This window comes from Pollicipes pollicipes, unplaced genomic scaffold (genome assembly GCF_011947565.3).
Source record: "Pollicipes pollicipes isolate AB1234 unplaced genomic scaffold, Ppol_2.1 Scaffold_7261;HRSCAF=8764_pilon_pilon_pilon, whole genome shotgun sequence".
NCBI classification, from domain to species: Eukaryota; Metazoa; Arthropoda; class Thecostraca; order Pollicipedomorpha; family Pollicipedidae; genus Pollicipes; species Pollicipes pollicipes.
Window position 1 is genome coordinate 30,362,661 of NW_023597054.1, and position 20,422 is coordinate 30,383,082.

The 20,422-nt window shown below is 59.7% G+C and overlaps 1 protein-coding gene across 6 annotated transcripts in view; it reads left to right on the top strand.

Moving 5' to 3' along the window:
• Positions 1–2,740: 2,740 nt before the first annotated feature.
• The window catches only part of LOC119112042 (uncharacterized), a 33,973-nt gene continuing 16,291 nt past the window's right edge, over positions 2,741–20,422 (top strand). For 2 of the 6 annotated variants that reach the window (XM_037236009.1, XM_037236012.1), the window contains exons 1-2: positions 7,299–7,383; positions 18,974–19,076. In XM_037236009.1, coding sequence (XP_037091904.1) covers positions 7,339–7,383; positions 18,974–19,076 — 148 coding nt within the window. In that variant the 5' untranslated portion in view covers positions 7,299–7,338. Of the gene's footprint in view, positions 2,813–3,167; positions 3,306–3,668; positions 3,746–7,298; positions 7,384–14,202; positions 14,323–18,973; positions 19,077–20,422 lie in introns of those variants that run through there. The other 4 variants (XM_037236011.1, XM_037236013.1, XM_037236014.1 and 1 more) reach the window with 4 other exon arrangements.

Sequence of the window (20,422 nt, forward strand, 5' to 3'; positions counted from 1 at the left end):
GCCAGGGAAGCTCACACTGCGCGCGCGAGCGGCACCAACTAGATGTCCGCTCATGGCTCATACACGCAGCGCATTCCGTGGCGACTGGCTGGCGCTACTATACCCCATTCCTAGGCGGTTTGCGTGCCTGCAAGGCGACGCACCGCCCCGGGCCGTGACCCTTCACCCCAGTCTGTACGGTGATGCGCCGCCCAGGGCCATACCCCTCCGCCTCAGCATGTATGGTGACGCACCGCCCCAGGCCGTGACCCCTCACCCCAGTCTGTACGGTGGCGCGCCGCCCAGGGCCATACCCCTTCGCCTCAGCATGCATGGTGACGCACCGCCCCAGGCCGTGACCCTTCACCCCAGTCTGTACGGTGGCGCGCCGCCCAGGGCCATACCCCTTCACCTCAGCATGTATGATGACGCACCGCCCCAGGGCATAACCCGCCGATACCACATCATACGACCATATCCGGCAAGATTTGACATTTGGTGAGATGTCTCAGCTTCAGTTTATGGGTGAGAACCTGCTTTCCCCGGCCTTATTTTCATGGGAATTGATGTGTTCGATGTTCAGCTACGGTTTATCTGAAAATCAGGAAAATGGCACGGGCCGACGAAATCAGTCCCATTGCCTCACATGTTAATCTCTATGGGAAATAAAGCATCAGGTTAAAACTGATTTCACATCACTGTAACCAAGCAGCCAAAAATACAAATAAAAACAAGGTCCAAATTTAGAACCAGCATGTGAGGCCGAGTCCTTTGATGTGCAACACGACCATATTCGGTGAGATTTGATTTTTGGTGAGGTATCTCACTTTCAGTTCATGGGTGAAAACCTGCTTTCCTCCGGCCTAATTTGCAAGGAAATAGATTTTCCACACGACCAGCGAAAGTGTATCTGATAATATTTCGTCTGCATTGGCCGACCGTGGGCTGAGCGTGGGCAGTTTTGGCTTGTCTGAAAAATTGGCTTTACTTCAATTCTGCTGAGTTTCTGGGACTTTTTCGAGAAATGCCGTGACACCATTGACTAAAGTAAACAAAGCAGACCATTTTAAATATATGACTTGCTTGATTTGGTCGGCATTGACTGTTTTCATGTCAATTTTGTGAAACTGGCTATGGAAGCCAAAATTTTATATTACCCGCACACTGGGGCGTATGGATGTGCTCAGTTTATACGGACTGCTAACATATCACATTTTGAGCGTTTTTGAAGAGGCCGCTTGTATGGGCCGACCGTGGGCTGACCGTGGGCTGTCCCGACACACATTGTTGAAAAGGTCACAAATGGGAAGATGGGTGGCATGACTGCGCACGAGCAACTTCAAACATTTCTTACCGGCACTCACAATAGTACTCTCCTGCTACGTTTAACGGCTCTATTCATGGCACGAATACGGCCAAGAAATAAATGACTAGTGTATGGATCATGTAGTGCATATCAATGCACCGTTCTATCTGTGTTGTCAGTAAATTATGACGCCGATGCTGTGCTCGAACCGAACAATTATCAAACCCTGTGACAAATTATATAAAAAAGTCCCGCGAAAATTTGTATGGAAAACGTCAGCAGTGCGTCAGAATTGAATCACTAACAGGTCTTCCCAGTAACATTAGCAGTTTTGATATTTTCACAAGACTATCAAAAATGCTCTTGAGTCCAGACAAAATTAAGAGAACTTGCCGCACCCCATTCGAACACTATGGATTAGGATCACGCGGCAATGCGCGGCCGACCAAATGCTTGGGGGACGTTGGCAAGCAGGATTTCTAACACCGATGATAGCGGCTGCTAGGAGACGCGTGTACGAAAAAGATTTGCGTGCGCGTAGCGCGTAAGCAAAAACAAGGGCGGGCGCCATTGGGTTAACGTCGGAGCAAAATAACACTCGGGGGTCAATGCTGAGGTGCTGGCTGGTCCTGGCTCAGATTTAATGTGTACCTGATGCATGGATATGGCGGTCACAACTATAAAGACGAGTACACCTGTCTGGAACACGGGTAGGGAAAACATCGCGAGGGTGGCACTGCTAATCTGGAGCTTGCCCAAGGAGATCTTGGTCAGTTTGTCACGTTAGAATACATGCATGCACTGGCTTCTAACCCACCTCCAGCCATTTGGGATTTTGTTGAAAAGTATGTTTAGGTGATGACAAGTTCAGATAAGAATAAATGCTGAATTTTTCCATTTAAATGTTACACTAAAAAGACATTGGGAAGTGCAGCATGGTGAGATGATTTACATTTTACAATATATTTTGCAGCTATGCTGTCTATTGAGCAGCATGATGCTCATCATCATAGTCTGCCCTATTATCAAAGCCCTAGGGAACAACCTCTGAGTTGACAGAGAGAGCACACCACTGCTGCTGTTATTGTGGGGCAATCACATAGCTTTACATGCAACATGGAACATGGCTCCACCTAGGATTTTGCTTTTTGTCTCTTGTAAGCACAATGTATGCATATTGTGGTCTTTCAAGTTCTGGATGTCCTGGTAATCTTTTATTGGAGCACTGATGTGTGCAAACAGAATGTGTTAATGTGACACAAGTAAGTGTGATATGTAAGCTTTATTACTGGTATATCTGCATTCCATGGTTGAGGCCCACAGGTGTGAGGTCTCTGATCAGCAGATATTTCCACCTGAAGCTTGAAAACCATCCATGGCCTACAGCCATGATATTTCTACCATAGCATATGGTACAAAAGTTCTCAAATATAATGGATAACTCTCTATTTTCAGATGCTCCAGGACAAGAATTGCAGGGAAAATTGCATGGCCAAATAAGGCCTGCATCGCACCAAGACCAACATGGTGAGTTTCATATAAGGCATTGTGTTAAAGAAGGTAGTAGGGTCGTGGAAGGATGCTCTTCAAGCACAAAAACATTACAAATCGATCTATTTTATAACTGCTCAATCAGATCTCGTCAGCTACCATCATTACACACTTCTTGATATGTATATGTACATATGCAACACGTGAGTTGCGCACAACGTGCCTATCCCACTTTTTTTACCGCCACCTATTTGCACTACTTCTGAAGTGTTCTGGTGGCGGCGCCACTAGCACGTAGGCGGAGTCCGCTCGCGAGAGATGACGTCACGCGACGGCGGGCCCGCCGGCGCGTCGGTTCAATATTGCCACGAGAGTGCGTCCGACGGTACCGACGTGGGCACGGTCCGGGTCGCGGCCGGTCCGCGGCTGGTGCGGTTCCGAGCAGTGGGGACGCGCGGCGCGCAGGCGGAGGGGCGACGCGCTCTGTCGGCCGGGCGCGGCTGGCCGCGCCAGACGTCCGTCAGCACAGGTGAGTTTTGCATCGATCGGGGCCGGCGCCGAGCCCTTCCTTGCTACATGCCAGGATGAGTGCGACGGACGGAGTCCTGTCACGCAGGCACGCTGCCGGGAAAGTTGGGGGAAGTCCTGAGGCCTCTTGGCATGTGTGGTCAGCGTACGGTTGTTGTGACCTGAGGTCGGGAGGGCCGGCCGGCCTTGGCCTGGTCCGCCAACCGGCCGCGGCGCGCCGATGAGGCCATTACGTCGTTATCGACACGTGTGAGACGATCGTCGGCGCTCGCCGGGACGCCCGTAATTGGCTGGCTAAGCTCTGCCAAGTGTGACGGATCACCTGGCGAGCGGCTGCGACCCACACCGGTCAGTGTCGCTGGCGGTGACGTCTACGTCGCCCGGCCCACGAGATGAAGACCTGCCAGCAGCGTCCGCCGGCCGACCTAGACGTCGGCTGATGTAAGCAGAGACGGCCACCGCCAAGACCGGGTCAGCGTTGCTCTCTCATGTGTTTTGTTTTGCCCATCATCGCGCGCGCGGTGTCGCCTGAACTGGCTGCGACGCCCTCAGCGTCGGCCTCGTCTCGTCCGTCCCCGCGGCATGTGCGTGTCGGCCGGGCGACGTGCCGTCCGTCGCGGCGGGGAGCAGCCCTCCCCGCCGCCGCTGGCCGGCTGTTTACGGCCTGGCGGCCCGGCACCCCTCCCGGGCTCCCCTCACCGGGAGAGGTGCCGCTGGGAGCGCGCCCTCCGCCGGCAGGCCCTGCTCCCAGCAGAGGCCCTGGTGCGCGGCGGCTGCCGATGACCGCCTATCCAGCGTTCGGCCGTCTCTCCATCGGCTGCGCGCTGGCGGGCGGCGCTGTTTTGCCCTGACCCGGCAGGGCGCGCAGGTTGGTCGGGCGTCGCCCGGACGCCAGGTGGCGGCACCAACCCGGCTTCGTGCTGGGATCCGCCCGCCCACCGCGCCCCCCCCCGGCCGTGTCATGTCGCGGCGGGCTTCCATATCCGGCCGCGGGGCCGCGTGCGGCCCGCGACTGCGCTGCACCCCCCGGCAGCGCTCGACGCTCGCCGCCGGCTACGCTATTTACGCCGCATCGGCCCGCCGCGGCGGCCGACTCGGCGCACCCCCGTCCGGTTGGTCAAGGTTCGGTGGTTGTGCATGGCGCGTGAGCCGGCTGCCGTCTGCTGGCGGCTCGGGTTCGGGGAGGAAGGGAGGGGTAGTGGGAGCGGTGGCGGCCGGCTGAAAGTGTGGCGCGCGCTACTGGAGCTCGTTCTGACTGCCCGATGTAGACGGATATCTGCGTATGACGCTCGGGGGCGCCTGATAGCATGACAGCTAGGATTGCACCATCAGTGCTGCCCTTGGGAGCGCGTCGTATCTCTTCAGTGGTGCAGGCTGCGAGAGATGAGCAACAGCGTGGTAGGAGTGAACTCTGATCACCACACCATCTCCGTCAGCCGGGTCCTCTTCCGAAGATCTGGCGCGTTTGAAGAGTCCTCGCTGCTCGGCGACGCTAGGTCCACCTGGCCCGGTGCCCCCTAAAGTCGGTGGTTATTGTCAACGACTGTATGCGGCCATGTCTGACAGGATCGCGTGCTATGTCTTCTATTGCACACTCCAAGCTTAACATTCACGGATACGTGCGTTTTCGAGAAAACCGATCGACGTATTCGGTTGCCTTCAAATTGTCCATCGACTTTGGATGCATCTTCTGGTACAAGCAGAAAAATCGCGGGAGCAAAATACGTGGTGGAACTTGCTCACCATGAAATATTTTTGCTAATCTACGGTGAGTCCTCAAATAATTCCTAGTTATTCGGTACTGCCGATCACCGGCATACACCTGGAATGTACGTGTGGTGGTTTGTGCGATTTCATTATGTGAACTACTTTGGTAGACGTTTATTCCTGACTTTAACTTTTCAAAGCTTTGAGGCACACCTGGCGAAAATGTAAATCCAAGTACTCGCCCCGAAAACGTTTCCCAGTGCAGCGCTGAGCTGACGAAACTTTGTGGTTTGTTGCAAAATGTGTCTATAAAAGCTCATCATCCTAAACTTGTGTCGAGATCGTTTGCAAAGGCGCAAGAGATCCGATGATGAGAGGGTATCAAAGCTTCTTTATGACATGTTAACTAGCTTAGCCATTCCAGGCTAACATTTGTTGGATATGAGAGGGGAGGAATGGAGACAGCATAGAAATCAGGAGATGAACAGCAACAGCTCTCGGAAGTCCGTCCCGCCGCTGTCTGGCCGGGATGTGTGGTCCACAGCATCCGGGACAGGTTTCGGCCCATGTCCCAGCCCTGGTATGTGCCCGCGTGCCGTCGGTACGAACGCTCCAACCCATCAGTCTCGCCAGGTCGTGATTCATCAGGCCGATCCGGCAGAGGACGGGCGCATTCGGCGCTGGTAATCAGTCTGACTCGGGGCCGGGCCGCGCAGGCGCCGGCCAGGCCCGCGCGGCCCCGGCACGACCGGGCCCGGCCGATGGGGCGAACCCGGTCACGCAGGCGCGCGGCATTGTGCGTGAGAAGGTCATGTATTCACGAGACATTCACGAGCAGTCGCATGGCATTGTGTCTCATGTGCTGACACCACGCGCCCAACAAGTGGTGTTAGGCGCACAGATGTACACACGGCCCACCGCTCAGTAAGAATGGGCTTTTCTGGCAGCATGTCAGACGTGCAGTGGCGCGTTATGTCATTTATAGCTTGCCGTTTAAGGGTTTTGATATCGGTGCTACAGCGCAATGATCCACCACTCGGCATCACTTGAGCTTTTATGAAATGCGAACATAGGCACATGACTCTAATCAGTGCGCATTGGAAACAGGTGTTTGTTTTTTAGCCCACCACCCTCTCACGGTGCACTTTCAATGGACCTCTCATTCATTGCCATCGAAAGATCGCATCCCCCCAGTTCACACGGCCGGACCCGGCGCCCGATGCGCGCGACTCGGCTGCGGTGCGATCGCGCGCGCGCGTATTAATAGCACGTCGGCCGTGGCGTCCCAGTGGCGCCTGCTCTCAGGCTTCGCGCAGGCCGCCTTGACGCTCTCGCCGCGTGCCGACCATGGCACGGAGAAGGCGGCCGCACCCCGGCCAAACCGTTGGTGCTGCGGACGGAGGGCAGAGACGTAGTTGCGCGAATCAAGTTGAGTAGAGCAGGGAGAAATGGCTAAGCCTATCTTCAAAATACGCAAAAAGCAGGTTTTCTAGGATTTGTCTCACGGACTTGTCCCACTTTCCTCTCGATGTTGGGTGGGGGCATAGGGGGTAGTCCCCCATCGGAATAAGAAACCACACCCCTGGCGGAGGGCAAAGGTAGTGTAGTGCGGCGCTCATAGTTTTCTGTGAACAGAGCCCATAGGCTCGGCGGGGGTCAATCGGTTGAATTTGAGTGCCCTGGCCTGACGTGGGTGCAGAGTGTGAACTGTGGACAGTAGCGATGACTCATTGGTGCTCGAATGCTCGACACTCAACACGGGGGCGGAGACGAAGCTTCATCAAACTATTTGGTGGCTGATAACCAGATCTTCGTAACAGCCATGGGCCTGGTGCTGTTTGCAGGTGTCTGTGGGGTGATTAAGCTCACGTTAGGAGCCGACACCAACATGGGGGAGGGGCAAAGCGACGGAGACACAGAACTTTTTAGTTTGTAACGCCGTCGGACTAGGCGACTTCGCTGCCACCTTGCTGGGCTGTCGCCGCCGGCCTGTCGCTCCGCTAGCTGAGCCTTCCACCGGGCCAGCCGATGACCGTGGCGTCTGGTATCGCTCGCGCCTGCCCGGCACGTGGCCGCCGGCGGTGACCGTGGCGGGCGCGGGTCTGTTGCATGCGGCGGCACGCGACCGGTGACGTGACGGCTCGCTCCGTCACGGCCCGCGCCGCCGCCGGCAGTCGCGACGCCGAGCGGCGGTCAGGTGCGGCGCGCCGCCGGTCTGATAACGCCAGCGTCGATAGCCGGCCGGAATGCGCCGTCTGACGGCAGTATCGCGGCATCTGTCCGGCCGCGGCGTGTGACTGGGCTGGCCCGGGCCGCGCCGCCTCGCCATGGCCGTGACCATCGCGTACGAGAGGAGGTCGGTGGGCATCCAGGTGGGTGAGACCCGCCCTGGCGCCGCTCCGCAGCCGGCCGGCCGGCCCTGAGGCTCGGAGGCGGCCGCGGGCCGGCGCCGCGGCTCGGCGGGGCTGCGGTACACACCGCGTGAGCACGCGTCCCGTGCGGCGTCACGCTGGGCAGTGCTGTGTCGACGCGCTCCGGTGACGCGGCCTGCCGTCGGGCTCCGGCGTTGAATGGCACACTGTGACATTACATTCCCGCCGCTGCCAGGCAGGGATCCAGCTAGTCTGGCCGCCTGCCGTGACCGATAAACCGCGACTGCCACAGCCATGGCCCGTGCTGAAGCGAGGTTACGGACGATCGGGCCGAAACGTGACAGCTTCGACGGCACTGGCAGGTTGGCAGTTGCCGGCACGGGACATGCCGGTGCCGGTTGTGCGGCTTGGCGCGGCGTAGAGTTGGTGCCGACCGGGTCAGGTGCTGGGCTGAGGTTGCTCGTGTTGGCTGGGGGATGAGGGGGGGGGGGGTCGGCCGAGCCATCCGCCGTCGGTGCCAGATAGGCCGAGACGCCCGCCAACACAAATAAACAGCCATTACACGGTCACCGCCGACACGGACGCCGCCGCGACCACCGGGCGGCCGTCGCCAGTTCCTGGTGGGGCGGGGGAGGGGGCTCTCCCCGGGGGACGCCGCCGTCGGACTCCGCCAGCGGTCCGCCGGCCGGCGAGCCGAGCTACATCGCGCTCGTCAGCGGACCGGTGTCGGCCGGCTCGGCTCCGCGCCGCTGCTGGGCGGCGCCGGCGGCTCCCTGGGCCGGAGGGGCTGCCGCGCTTTGCCGGGTGCGGACGCGGCATGCGGGCGGGTCAGCTGATAGCTAGTCGGCAGGGCGGCCGCCGGAGGTCGGCTCCGCGGGACGCCGTGGCCACCGCCGTCGAGAGTCAGCGGCGGGGCGCTGCCCGGCCACCAAGGACCGCCCGACGCGCCGGCGGATGGTCGCCCCAGACGGCCGCCCCATCACATATCTCCCGGAATCACCCGCTTAACCCGTTTCTCATGACCCGACCCGACCATGTGCCAGACGTGCGGCTGCCGACGATGTTCAGCCGTGCCCTTGCCGGTCCGCCTCGTTCCACGCAGCTGCGGATGGGCAGCGCTTTGGCCGGGATCAGGCGGACGAGGCGTGACGGCCAATAAATCAATTCGATTTGCATATTGTGATGGCTGAGATACCGAGCGCCACATGCTTCTGCGGCGGCGAAAATGCGACCCATGATCGTTTAATCTTTCGCGGTCCGGATCCAGTCCTGTGACGGAGTAAAGTTGCTCATGGCAAAATGGAACGGTGGTACGGCGACCAGGACTGTCCTTAAAAAAGGTACAGTTGCTGTTTTACGATGGATTCGACGGCGCTTGGCGTAATAAACGGACGGGCAAAAAACTCAAGGCCAAAAAAAGACGCGAAAAAGCGGACCCGGTGCCGGCCATGATGCTCTATGTGGGTGGTTTTAGCTGACGTGGGATGTCAGCGTCGTAACCTTGCATTTAATATATATATATATATATATATATATATATATATATATATATATATATGTATATTCTTTGCATATGCCTCGCTCATCTCTAGCATAAATGCACCGTTGTTCCGCGGTGTGGGGCACAAGAGCATGGTGGCCCTCGTTCAGAGATATGTTTGACAGGGTAGCACGCTGGTGAGAGCTTAACAGCCCTGCCGTCAACAGAAACGAGCGCGTTCGCACCGGTATCAAGCATTAATTCTCGCAAATGGGCGGCTCCTCTGCTACGCTCACCCTCGAAACAAACGACACGTCACGTCCCGATGGCACCATGCAGTCGATGGGATGCGATCCTCAAAATGTCATTTTAGCTTAAGTATGTGGAGCGAGGTAGGAAGCCGGCGCCACAAATGAGACCGTTACTCACTAATACCACCTTTCGTTTGTGCACTGTCTCTCGCCCGAGAGTGACACGGAGAACTAACGGCCGCCAAACGCGGTTATTTTGCTCTGGTTTGATTTCCGCGTTACCTGGGCCCCTGGCATGTTCAGTTTGGCCAGGCCATATTTGCCAAGCATGATGCTAATTTTTGTCCGTGTTTTAGAGATATTTCCGTTTGTTCCAAGTGTACTACCTTATGTGGGGACCCCGTGCTTAGCAGTACTTGGAGTGCATTGTTATTGTTTAAACTGCTTCGGATGATGGGAAACGCGATCATGGCAGCGATCATGGCTGAAACGCTGATCAGCGACGTCATATAGCCACAGCAGCTGAGTGCGTCGTAAAGCCCCGATGACACACATGCAGAAGAAGGTATCGGGCCAGTGCGCACGCACCTTCCAGTTCGTTTACTTACTGAGGTCGACGGTACGGGTGACAGGTTGAGAGAAAAAAGGTCAGGAGTATTGAGAGTTTCAAGGTATTACATTACGTAAAACGCCCGTCATGCGCGTAATGTTGCACTTTAAAGCCGAGGAAGCTGTCCCACATTTGAGCCACAACCCGACCCGCTCCATCTCCATTCCCTGCGGTGGGTCCCGAGAGATGCGGTGAATGGTGATAGGCTTCAGGACAGAAGAGGACTCAGGGGGTGCCGGTAGCGTAGTGGTTACACTGCGCGTCTGGGAAACCAGAGCTGCGGGGTTCGATTCCCCGCGGCGCCCGCCCCTCCTGCCAGGGTGAGAGGCAGGCGACGTCATATAGCCACAGCAGCTGAGTGCGTCGTAAAGCCCCGATGACACACATGCAGAAGAAGGGTCAACATCTGAACACTGACGATTAGTGCCACTTCCGTCCAGTTGTGAGCGTGTGAAATTTGCACACGAATTATTTTGTGGGGTAGTAAGCCGTGTGTACCTGGTAACGAAACTCACCGCGGACAGTTTAGGACATCTTGACACGGACTTAAACTTCGATGCACGAAACCAGCTCACGAGGAGACGCACGGAAGGGTGTTAACCAGCTCACGAGGAGACGCACGGAAGAGTGTTAACTTGACGGTCATGCTGAGGCCGGTGAGCCGCTTCTTCCTCAGGTGTTTGTTTCATGATTCGCTTCGAAGTGAGCCGGAGACCCCCACCCCTCCAGATATGACCCAGGAGACACGGCAGTAGACGGCTCTGTCGTTCCCAGGGAGTCGACTAGGTCGGTCACCGATCCCGGGGCGTGACCTGTGCTAAGAAATGGGTCGGTTCAACCGACGCCGTGCTGAGCTTTTCTCAAGTGTCAGGAATTGCGATGCCCGGACTGATCGCCAGGCCTGGCGTCCCGGCTGGTCGTTCGATCCAGTGTCCCGGCTGGCTGGTCGGCCATGTGTCGCCGCCGTTCTGTCCGGTGTGCTGGCCGGGGTCCTGTGCCGCCGCCGGTCGGCCGGCCCTGCTCCCTGCTGGTGGGGTCTGGTGGCCCCGTGTCGCGTCCTGCGGTGAGCCGTCTCCCCCCCCCCCTTCCCCCGGCCTGGCCAACTATTTCTGGCGCCGACTGGCCGACCGACGGCGCGTCGTCAACCGCGCCCCTGGGCCGTGGCCGCCGCCTGCTTATGTGTGCCCGCTGACGCCCCGCGCTGCTCCGACAGGAGTCGTGCCCACCTTGGCGCGCCACGGGGAGTGTGGTGCGGTGTGGTCGCAGGGAGTGATCCGGACTGCCCTAGCCACGCAGTCACTGATGTGGTATTCCCGATGGGACCGATGGTCACGGCCGCTGTCGCGTCATCAAGACGCGAGGGCGCTGAGCCCGGCTGACCGGGGCGGACGGCACAGCGGCGGTGATGCAAGGTGCGACGAGGTGTAGCGCCTGATAAGGCGGCGCTGCTCGGCCGGCTGGGGCCGCCTCAGATGGCCGGTATTGATCGTGTCGGGCTGCCTCGGCTGGCGGGCCGACCCCGGCCGCTCCTGCCCGGGTCACCGGCGCTGGCCGAGGCTCTGGGACGGCGCCACGGGCAGACCGCGCCCCCTCTACAGGCTCACCGGGCCCGCTCCCGGCTTCACGGCAAGGGACGAGGAAGGGTGGGGCAGAGAGCTTGCAGATGCTTGTTGGTTGGTTGATATTGATGCAAACTTGGGTTGCAAAGACCTTGACCTTATCTGTTGTTCAAGATGTGGCCCGGGAATTAGCCTGGGAATGTGAGCTAGCCTGGCCTGGGAATGATTAATTTGTGAGTGAGCACTGCACTGAGCCTGGGCGAAAACAGTGCTCTTCTCTAGGCGGCAGAGGCCAGCTGTCTCCCGAATTGCACCGGTGGCACCCGCGGCGTCCAGCCCGCTCATGCCTACCAATAGCTGGCTCTGGCTGTCCGGCGCGTCACTGCCGGTGTGTGAGGCAGCACGGCACGCTATCTCGCTGCCGTCTTACGCAGCCTGGGACCTGGCGCTTCTGAGAAGGCTTCACCTGTCGCAGCGTCCCCCCGCGTCCGGAAGGTGGGCGGCTGACTAGAGCCGATCCGTTCGCGTGGATGTGACGCTGTGGGCACGTCTGAAGGAGCGCCCGTTGGCAGGCAGACTCTTCCCTCCGTGGCAGAAGCATGGGCGTAACTACCACTGCGACCAGTGGGGTCCAGATCACAGCCACTGTTGGGAACGCTGGACTGTTTTTGTATGTTGACCAGGTCAGAAAGCACCGAAACAGCAAATGGGCCCCGGTGACATTAAAGCGTGCAGCGTTCAAGTCAGTTTTTTTACATAAACAAGATATGAAAATGCAGCCCAGACTGTCATGGATGGCGCGGATAGAAGGAATGTTTAAGTTGCATTTTTTAAGTTGTTTTTGTGGTTTTACATTAATAAGAGATGAAATGAGGCCCAGGCTTCCATGAATGGCACGGATAGAAGGAATGTTTACGATTTTACCGGCTCAGGACGGCCGCATTGCTATGTTTGAATTTGGTGGCATGCATGGCGGGTGGGATGCTCGATACGTCCCGTGGCCGGTGCGGGCACGTCCAGTGACGACTTCAACTCACCAGGTCGACCACGTATCGGCCTGCCCAGGCTGACCGCCCGCGTTTATCCCGTGCGGAGTTCGCGGCAGTTGGGAAGTGTTGGCGGGCAGTGGGGGGGCCAGGAGCGTTCATTGTATCTGTCGAACAATCTGTATTTCTTTGACTTTGTATGGTTCATAAACCTTTGTGCTGATTAAGACAAGCTTACGAGATGCATAAGCGCAACGTACATGCATACATATATCCCTTGACCGCATCTTCATGGCGACATTTGTAAGAATACCTTTGAAGATGTCCAACCCTTTAACTGTAGAGTCAATATTACGCCGACGCCATTCGTCTGCGTCTCGCAGCGGCACCTGCCAGGTGGGGGAGGCCATCCTGTGCACCGTAGACGTCATTGTGAGCCGCACCGCTGGGGTGACACGCTCCTCGGCCAGGTCACGGCCGCCGTCACCGCCGCGTCGGCGCTGGACCTCAGCCGCGCCCTCTGGCTGCTGCCCCGTTCAGAGCCGCCCGCGTCAGGCCGCCGCGGGGCCGAGCTGTCACCGCTCGCCGCGCTGCGGGCACGGGCTCGGGCCCTTCCACGCCAGCCGGCACGACAGCCCCGGATGTGCCGTATGGACTGAAATGACTGGCGATTACCAAATCGCTACGTGCCCCTCCCCCTCCCCCCAGCATAGGTTCAATAGCGTAATCGTCGGCTCCCCTTCATGGAGGCGGCTGCCGTGCCGCCCCGGTGATTAATGTATGGACCGCGTCACGGAGCTGACGGCCGCGCTGGGATCAGCTGACTGGCCGCGACTTTGCCTCCCATCTCTCTGCCTGTGGAGCTGTCGGCGGCGCCGGGATCAACTGACTGGCCGCGACTTTGCCTCCCATCTCTCCTGCCTGTGGAGCTGTTGGCCGCGCCGGGATCAGCTGACTGGCCGCGGCCTGGCCTCCCATCTCCCGCCTGTGGAGCTGTCGACCTCGCCGGGATCAGCTAACTGGCCGCGACCTTCCTCGCATCTCCCGCCTGTGGAGCTGTCGACCGCGCCGGGATCAGCTGACTGGCCGCGACCTTGCCTCCCATCTCCCGCCTGTGGAGGTGTCGGCCGCGCCGGGATCAGCTGACTGGCCGCGACCTTCCTCCTATCTCCCGCCTGTGGAGCTGTCGACCGCGCCGGGATCAGCTGACTGGCCGCGGCCTGGCCTCCTATCTCCCGCCTGTCGCTGCTCTGACGCAGTCTCCTCCATCGCGCCGGTTCGAGCTGACACGGCTAAGTGTCAGTCTCTGACAGCTGGCTTGTCGCTGGAACACCAGCTCACCACTCCGGATTGAGCTGACGAAGCTGAGGGTCGGCGTCAGACTCATTATCGGCGCCGAGCTTTGGTTCGGGCCTGCTACGTGGTGAACATAAGACACGGCTAATCCGCGGCGGCGGTGTACCTGATGACACCGCGGGCGGTGGCGGCGGCCCTGCGTGCTGCTGCCGTGTTTGTGTCAGTCGAGGCAGCGGCGGTTCCGCCCCGTCCCGCGCTGGTTACCGTTGAGCGTTGAGCCCCCGCCGCTCCGTGCATCAGTTATTCATTGCGGGGCGGGCAATCGCCTGCCTCACCTGGCGTCGGCCGCTATCTGGGCCGCCGCGGCCCGCCGCCCTGCCGCCGCGTCTGGTGCCGCTCAAATCACGCGGGCCGCCGGCTGTTCCGCACGTCACGCGCCGTCGGATCAAGCACGTGGCATCAGAGCACGCGTTTGTCTTGTGCTGTGGGCACCGAGACGGGCTTATCGCGGCCTCGGTGTGCGAGGCCCAGACGCTGCGGCGGCGCGGAGCCGCTAGGTTTGGGGACCACTGGCGGCGGGCGGCCTCTCGCCGAACCGGCTGCGAGCGGCAGGCACCCCAGTCGCGATTCACTGGGATTTGAAAATAGTGCGGTGCTGACTGGCTTGCAGACGGCCGCGGTGACGAGTGCCTGTCCGGCTGTCGGGATATCGGTGCCAGTCGGTGCAGCGAGAGCCGCCGCCATGTCCGGAGTGCAGGTAAACACGCGGCGCCGTGCCGGAAGCCGACCTTGGCCCCCGCCCTCGGCGGGATCGGCCGCCGCTGAGGCATTGTTCCGACCGGAACAATGGCACAGTTGCGTGCGACTCGCCCCTGTGTCACTGCAGCCGACCACGCCCGTGCCGCGGGCGTCCGCGCGCGCCGCTTGTACACGCACGTGCCGCCCGGGGATGACGAGCTCGGCTCGACCCCCGGGCTGTCGGCCGCTGTCCGACGATGGGGTCACTTATCCTGCCAGTGATCGGAGGACGTGTCGCCGACCCGGTCAGAGGGTTGGCGCTGCCCTGTCCGACAGGCCGGCCCTGCGTCCGGTCATGGGCTCGGCGCCGTCTTGTCGGCGGCGGGCTGCCGCCAGCCTCTGAGCGGGACGGGCGATACACGGCCGGCCCCGCGCCCGGCCATGGGCTCGGTGCCGTCCTGTCGGCGGCGGGCTGCCGCCAGCCTCCGGGCGGGGTAGGCGACGCGCCGCTACTCGGCCAGCGCGCGTGACATGGCGCCAGTCAGGCGAGCCCTGTCGGTGCGCTGATGTCGCCGCGAGCCGAGACCGAGGTCAGCCACGAGGTCGCCGTCGCCCCCGGTCGCCGGGTCGGGCGGGGTCGGGCGGTGGCTGTCAGTGGCGGTGCCGGCGGCCGAGCGCGACAGGGGCAGTGGCAGCTTCGGTCAGAGATGCGTGCTCCGGACATGCTTGCTGCCTTCAGAAGGCGCTACCACCCCCGCCGCCAGCGGCCCGGGCCTGTACTGCTGACCAAGGTAGGACGGGCGCGGCGCGCTCGCGCCAGTTCGTGCACTGCAGAGGACCGTCCGGGTCGGCACCAGGAACAAACAGCGTAGCTCACCAACTCGGTCCGTCTGCAGCAAATATACACACTGGCCTGTTGCGCGATACCGGATATGGACTGCTCTTAAGATATCCAGGTCCCGCTGCACTGGTGTGCTCCTGCAGGCGTGATGGCAGCACTGAAGTTTTGTTAGTGTGAGCTCAGCGTATTCTCGCCGTTTTTTCTCCAGCTTCTTACCACGGGTTTGAAAAAAACCATCCATCTCTGCGTTATGAGGTGAAATTGCATATTAATGTCATCGGAGCCTCCGATTTATGCATGACGGATTCATCAGATCTAACGACTGAGGCGCTGTGAGGACACCGCCTCTACCCTCTACCGCAAACCACGGTGTTCCGTGCTTGATCGCGGATAACGCTTCAGCGCCCTGTTTGGGAAGTGGAGTCCCGACTTGCGTCGGCGTATCTGTAATTTGTCTCCAGCCATATCAACGAACGATCTTCAGATTGCGCCCGAGTGTGTTGACGGCTGCGTGATGCTCGACCACGGCCCCTCAGCCAGTCTCTGACGCCGCTCGGACGGTGGGCAGACCCGACGACCGACTTGCGTGAGCCCGGCGCGTGTCACACCGCCGGCCAGTTATCGGTCGGCGGGCACAAGTGTCGCCAGGCTCGTCTGACCCTCTGGCCCTCGGTCACGGGGCCTATGGGTCGGGATGCGGTCACGAACCTCGGGTCTGCGGGGCCGGGAACAGGGACACCCGAGGCCCTGTCGGTGCCCTCGGTGAGGTCACTTTATCCACGTTTCGAACTGTGCCCATTGTACACTCCAAAACGCAGGGACCGGTTGCTGATAAGTCAGATGCATGGATGCTCTGCATGCGGCGTAAAAGTTCTTGTTCATGTTCGCACTATCCATGTCAGTTTTCCCCAACCATGCAAAATTCAGTCCTTTTATGGCAACGGGGAAATATCGCTACAGAGGCCCGTTTGGTACATGGCGTTGTAATCTCTTCAGGCTCCCCTTTGTTACGGTGTGTCCCAGGTTATTGGGCAGCCGACCTTCTAATACACTGAAGGTTATCACGGTGTAACAATGTTGTTTGTCTCTTCTGCGGAGCCACATGTCGAGGTCACAAACGAGTCGTTGGATTACTGGTATTGGCGTGTTGATGACCTGGAGCGAGACCGCAGCCCGCACAAGCACGAGTCGTACTTGAGAACAGAGAAAGCTTTGCAAGTGGGCGAGCCGGCCCGGCTTCCACGCTTTCTAGTCGGTAATATCTCCGCAACCACTGATCACGGTCTGTTGAAGTTTGCAGCAGCGAGGAGCGCAGTTTTTAGCTGTGCTGTAGAGGCATTTACCGATGAGGTGTTCTATCAGACACGATTGTCTAGCGACATTGTGATAGAGGCGGCGTTCTCTTCCCCGTCAGATTGACATGGGAAACGTTAACTGTTCTAATTTCAAGAAAGCTTCTCAGCATTGCCAAAAATTGGGCCTTCTTTTGCCGCGCCCAAGCCTTAATGGCGTGGCATGCTACTAACAAGGGGTCAAGACAGTTTGACAGTAGTGAGAACGAAGAGTGTATTGACGGCGGTGTGGGTCGTTGTGTGCAGGTGGTCCCGTGCTCTCGTGCACAAACCATGGATCCCCCGGGCTTTAGCCGTTGTAAAGACTGATGCCAGATCTCGTGGCCAAAGGAATAATTGACTTGAAGCGCACCGCACTGTGTAAGCGAAGCGAATGCACCTGGCGCCAGCAAATGACCTCGCGATGTGAACACTGCCCGTCGCGCACCGTCGCATAGTGCGTCAGTAATCCGCCGGGAGACGGCGAACGTCACCTGATCCGAACTTCCGGCTTCGGAGTGCAGCACGCTCCGGTGGCCGCCGAAACGGGTTGTCGGTGAAAACCGCGCGGGTGTGTAGTCCAATTCATCGCGTACGTCTTGAACCTTTAATCATGGCAAATTCGAAACATTCGATTCCGTGGACCGAAGTGGCCGGACCTGGCCAGGCCCACCTTCAGACAGTTCCCAAGCCATGTGGTTTTTGGAATTAACGCGCGAACGACCATTAGTGAGCCTCTTAGCTGGATGTCCTTGAAAGGTGACTTTCCAGCGGATTGGTGATAACTGTTCAAGCCTATTGGTATGAATTCCCAAAGGCGGACGGGCCGAAGAGTTTGTGTTGGGAACTGTCTGCATGGCGGTAATTGATAGCTTTCTCGCCTGTTGACACCGCGCTCAACCCGCGCCGCTCCAGACGTCTCGCTGGTATGCATTTAAACATGTGAAACTAGAGTTCGATTGAGCCTCGCTCTGGAAGTCCAGGCACGTTGGGTGGGTGCATTAGCTGGCCGTCACCGGGGCAGCGTCACGGCTGGAGTATTGTGCGGTGGCCGGGCGGCTGTCTCACCCTCGGCGGCTGGCTGGAGTATTGTGCGGTGGCCGGGCGGCTGTCTCACCCTCGGCGGCTGGCTGGAGTATTGTGCGGTGGCCGGGCGGCTGTCTCACCCTCGGCGGCTGGCTGGAGTATTGTGCGGTGGCCGGGCGGCTGTCTCACCCTCGGCGGCTGGCTGGAGTATTGTGCGGTGGCCGGGCGGCTGTCTCACCCTCGGCGGCTGGCTGGAGTATTGTGCGGTGGCCGGGCGGCTGTCTCACCCTCGGCGGCTGGCTGGAGTATTGTGCGGTGGCCGGGCGGCTGTCTCACCCTCGGCGGCTGGCTGGAGTATTGTGCGGTGGCCGGGCGGCTGTCTCACCCTCGGCGGCTGGCTGGAGTATTGTGCGGTGGCCGGGAGGCTGTCTCACCCTCGGCGGCTGGCTGGAGTATTGTGTGGTGGCTGGGCGGCTGTTTCAGCCTCGGCGGCTGGCTGGAGTGTTGTGCGGTGGCCGGGCAGCTGTCTCAGTCTCGGCGCTGACTCAGCACCGACATTGTCTGGTGATTGGCACCGGCGTGCTGGGCGTCAACAGTTTACAGCGGCGACACGGCATGACCCACCTGGGTGGGCCAGAACAAAGATCTGCTCTCAGAGCTGCTCTAAATCTGAGATAAACACTGGCGGAGGATCTGGACGGTCTGTGCGCCGGCTCACCCAGAAATTCACACGGCGCTGGTCCTAGTGTGTGGCTTCCTTCCCAAACGCTCGACTTCAGCGTAAGATCGGCTGGTGGATGTGTGTGGAAGGGGGATGGGCGTGGGCGGGGGCGTGAGCGTGAGCGTGTGCACGTGTGTGTGTGTGTGTGCGTGTGCATGTGTGTGTGTGTGTGTGTGTATGTGCGTGCGTTCGTGTGTGCGTGTGTATGTGCGTGTGTGTGCGCGTGCGTGTGTGCGTGTGCGTGTGTGTGCGTGTGCTTGTGTGTGTGTGTGTGTGTGTGTGTGTGCGTGTGGCCAGCTTCAGCAGGTTTTACGCCTGACGCATGAGTCAGCCGGTCTGTTCAGCTGACGTTAATGGTGATGCTGGCGCATGGTGTTCAGCCTAGTAGAACACCACCACATGGCATGTGTATTCTGACCGGTTTCCTCAGACGCCTGCGCCCGGCGCCGCGCCCATTGCCGTGTTGTCTGACGCGTGTCCTGTCCAGTTTCAGCAGACGCTGCGCCCGGCGCCGCGCCCATTGCCGTGTTGTCTGACGCCGTGTCCTGTCCAGTTTCAGCAGACGCTGCGCCCGGCGCCGTGCCTATTGCCGTGTTGTCTGACGCCGTGTCCTGTTCAGTTTCAGCAGACGCTGCGCCCGGCGCCGCACCCATTGCCGTGTTGTCTGACGCCGTGTCCTGTTCAGTTTCAGCAGACGCTGCGCCCGGCGCCGCACCCATTGCCGTGTTGTCTGACGCCGTGTCCTGTTCAGTTTCAGCAGACGCTGCGCCTGACCCGTCAGACATCGACGGGTCCGCAGAGCCCGGTGGGCAGAGCGGCCCGGGACGTCCCCGACATGGCCGACCCGTCCCAAGGTGAGCCAGACCGCGCATCGACAGCCGGATCCTGCCCCCGTGCCTCCCTGCGGCCAGCGGCGCCCGCCGACTGCTGCCATCGCAGGTCTTGGTGGCAGTTGACGGCGTTTACAACAATTTACAGTCAGCCATTTAAGTCTTCAACAAGTTGCACTTAACAGCAGTCAACAAGGTACTCCCGACACATGCGGCGGCCGATACCATAAAGCGTCCGTGTGACCTTTTCACGTGCAAAGCTCAACCCTGTGACAATTCACAGCCTGTCATGCACAATGTCCGCCGCCGTCCGATGTCACACTCACATCATGTTCCCGTGCAGAATGCGGCGCAGTTTCTCGCAAATCGTCTTCTACTCATCCAGTGATACCGTTCAGTGTGCCAAGTCCTGTGGTATGAACGCTGCCGTGAATTGGAAACACGACTACATCCAGACGGGACCGGTCCCCGCGGATCCGTCCCTGTCACCGGCCGTCGCTGACCCTTCACCGTCATCCAAACTGGACCGGTCCCCTCGGATCTATCCCTGTCGCCGGCCGTCGCCTACCCTTCACCGTCATCCAAACTGGACCAGTCCCCGCGGATCTATCCCTGTCGCCGGCCGTCGCTGGCCCTTCACCGTCATCCAAACTGGACCGGTCCCCGCGGATCTATCCCTGTCGCCGGCCGTCGCCTACCCTTCACCGTCATCCAAATTGGACCGGTCCCCTCGGATCTATCCCTGTCGCCGGCCGTCGCTGGCCCTTCACCGTCATCCAAACTGGACCGGTCCCCTCGGTTCTATCCCTGTCGCCGGCCGTCGCTGGCCCTTCACCGTCATCCAAACTGGACCGGTCCCCTCGGATCTATCCCTGTCGCCGGCCGTCGCCTACCCTTCACCGTCATCCAAACTGGACCGGTCCCCGCGGATCTATCCTTGTCACCGGCCGTCGCCTACCCTTCACCGTCATCCAAACTGGACCGGTCCCCTCGGATCTATCCCTGTCGCCGGCCGTCGCCTACCCTTCACCGTCATCCAAACTGGACCGGTCCCCTCGGATCGATCCCTGTCATCGGCCGTCGCTGACCCTTCACCGTCATCCGAACTGGACCGGTCCCCGCAGATCCGTCCCTGTCACCGGCCGTCGCTGACCCTTCACCGTCATCCAAACTGGACCGGTCCCCGCGGATCCATCCCTGTCACCGGCCGTTGCTGACCCTTCACCGTCATCCAAACTGGACCGGTCCCAGCGGATCTATCCCTGTCACCGGCCGTCGCTGACTCTTCACCGTCATCCAAACTGGACCGGTCCCCGCGGATCCAGCCCTGTCACTGGCTGTCGCTGACCTCACCGTCATCCAAACTGGAA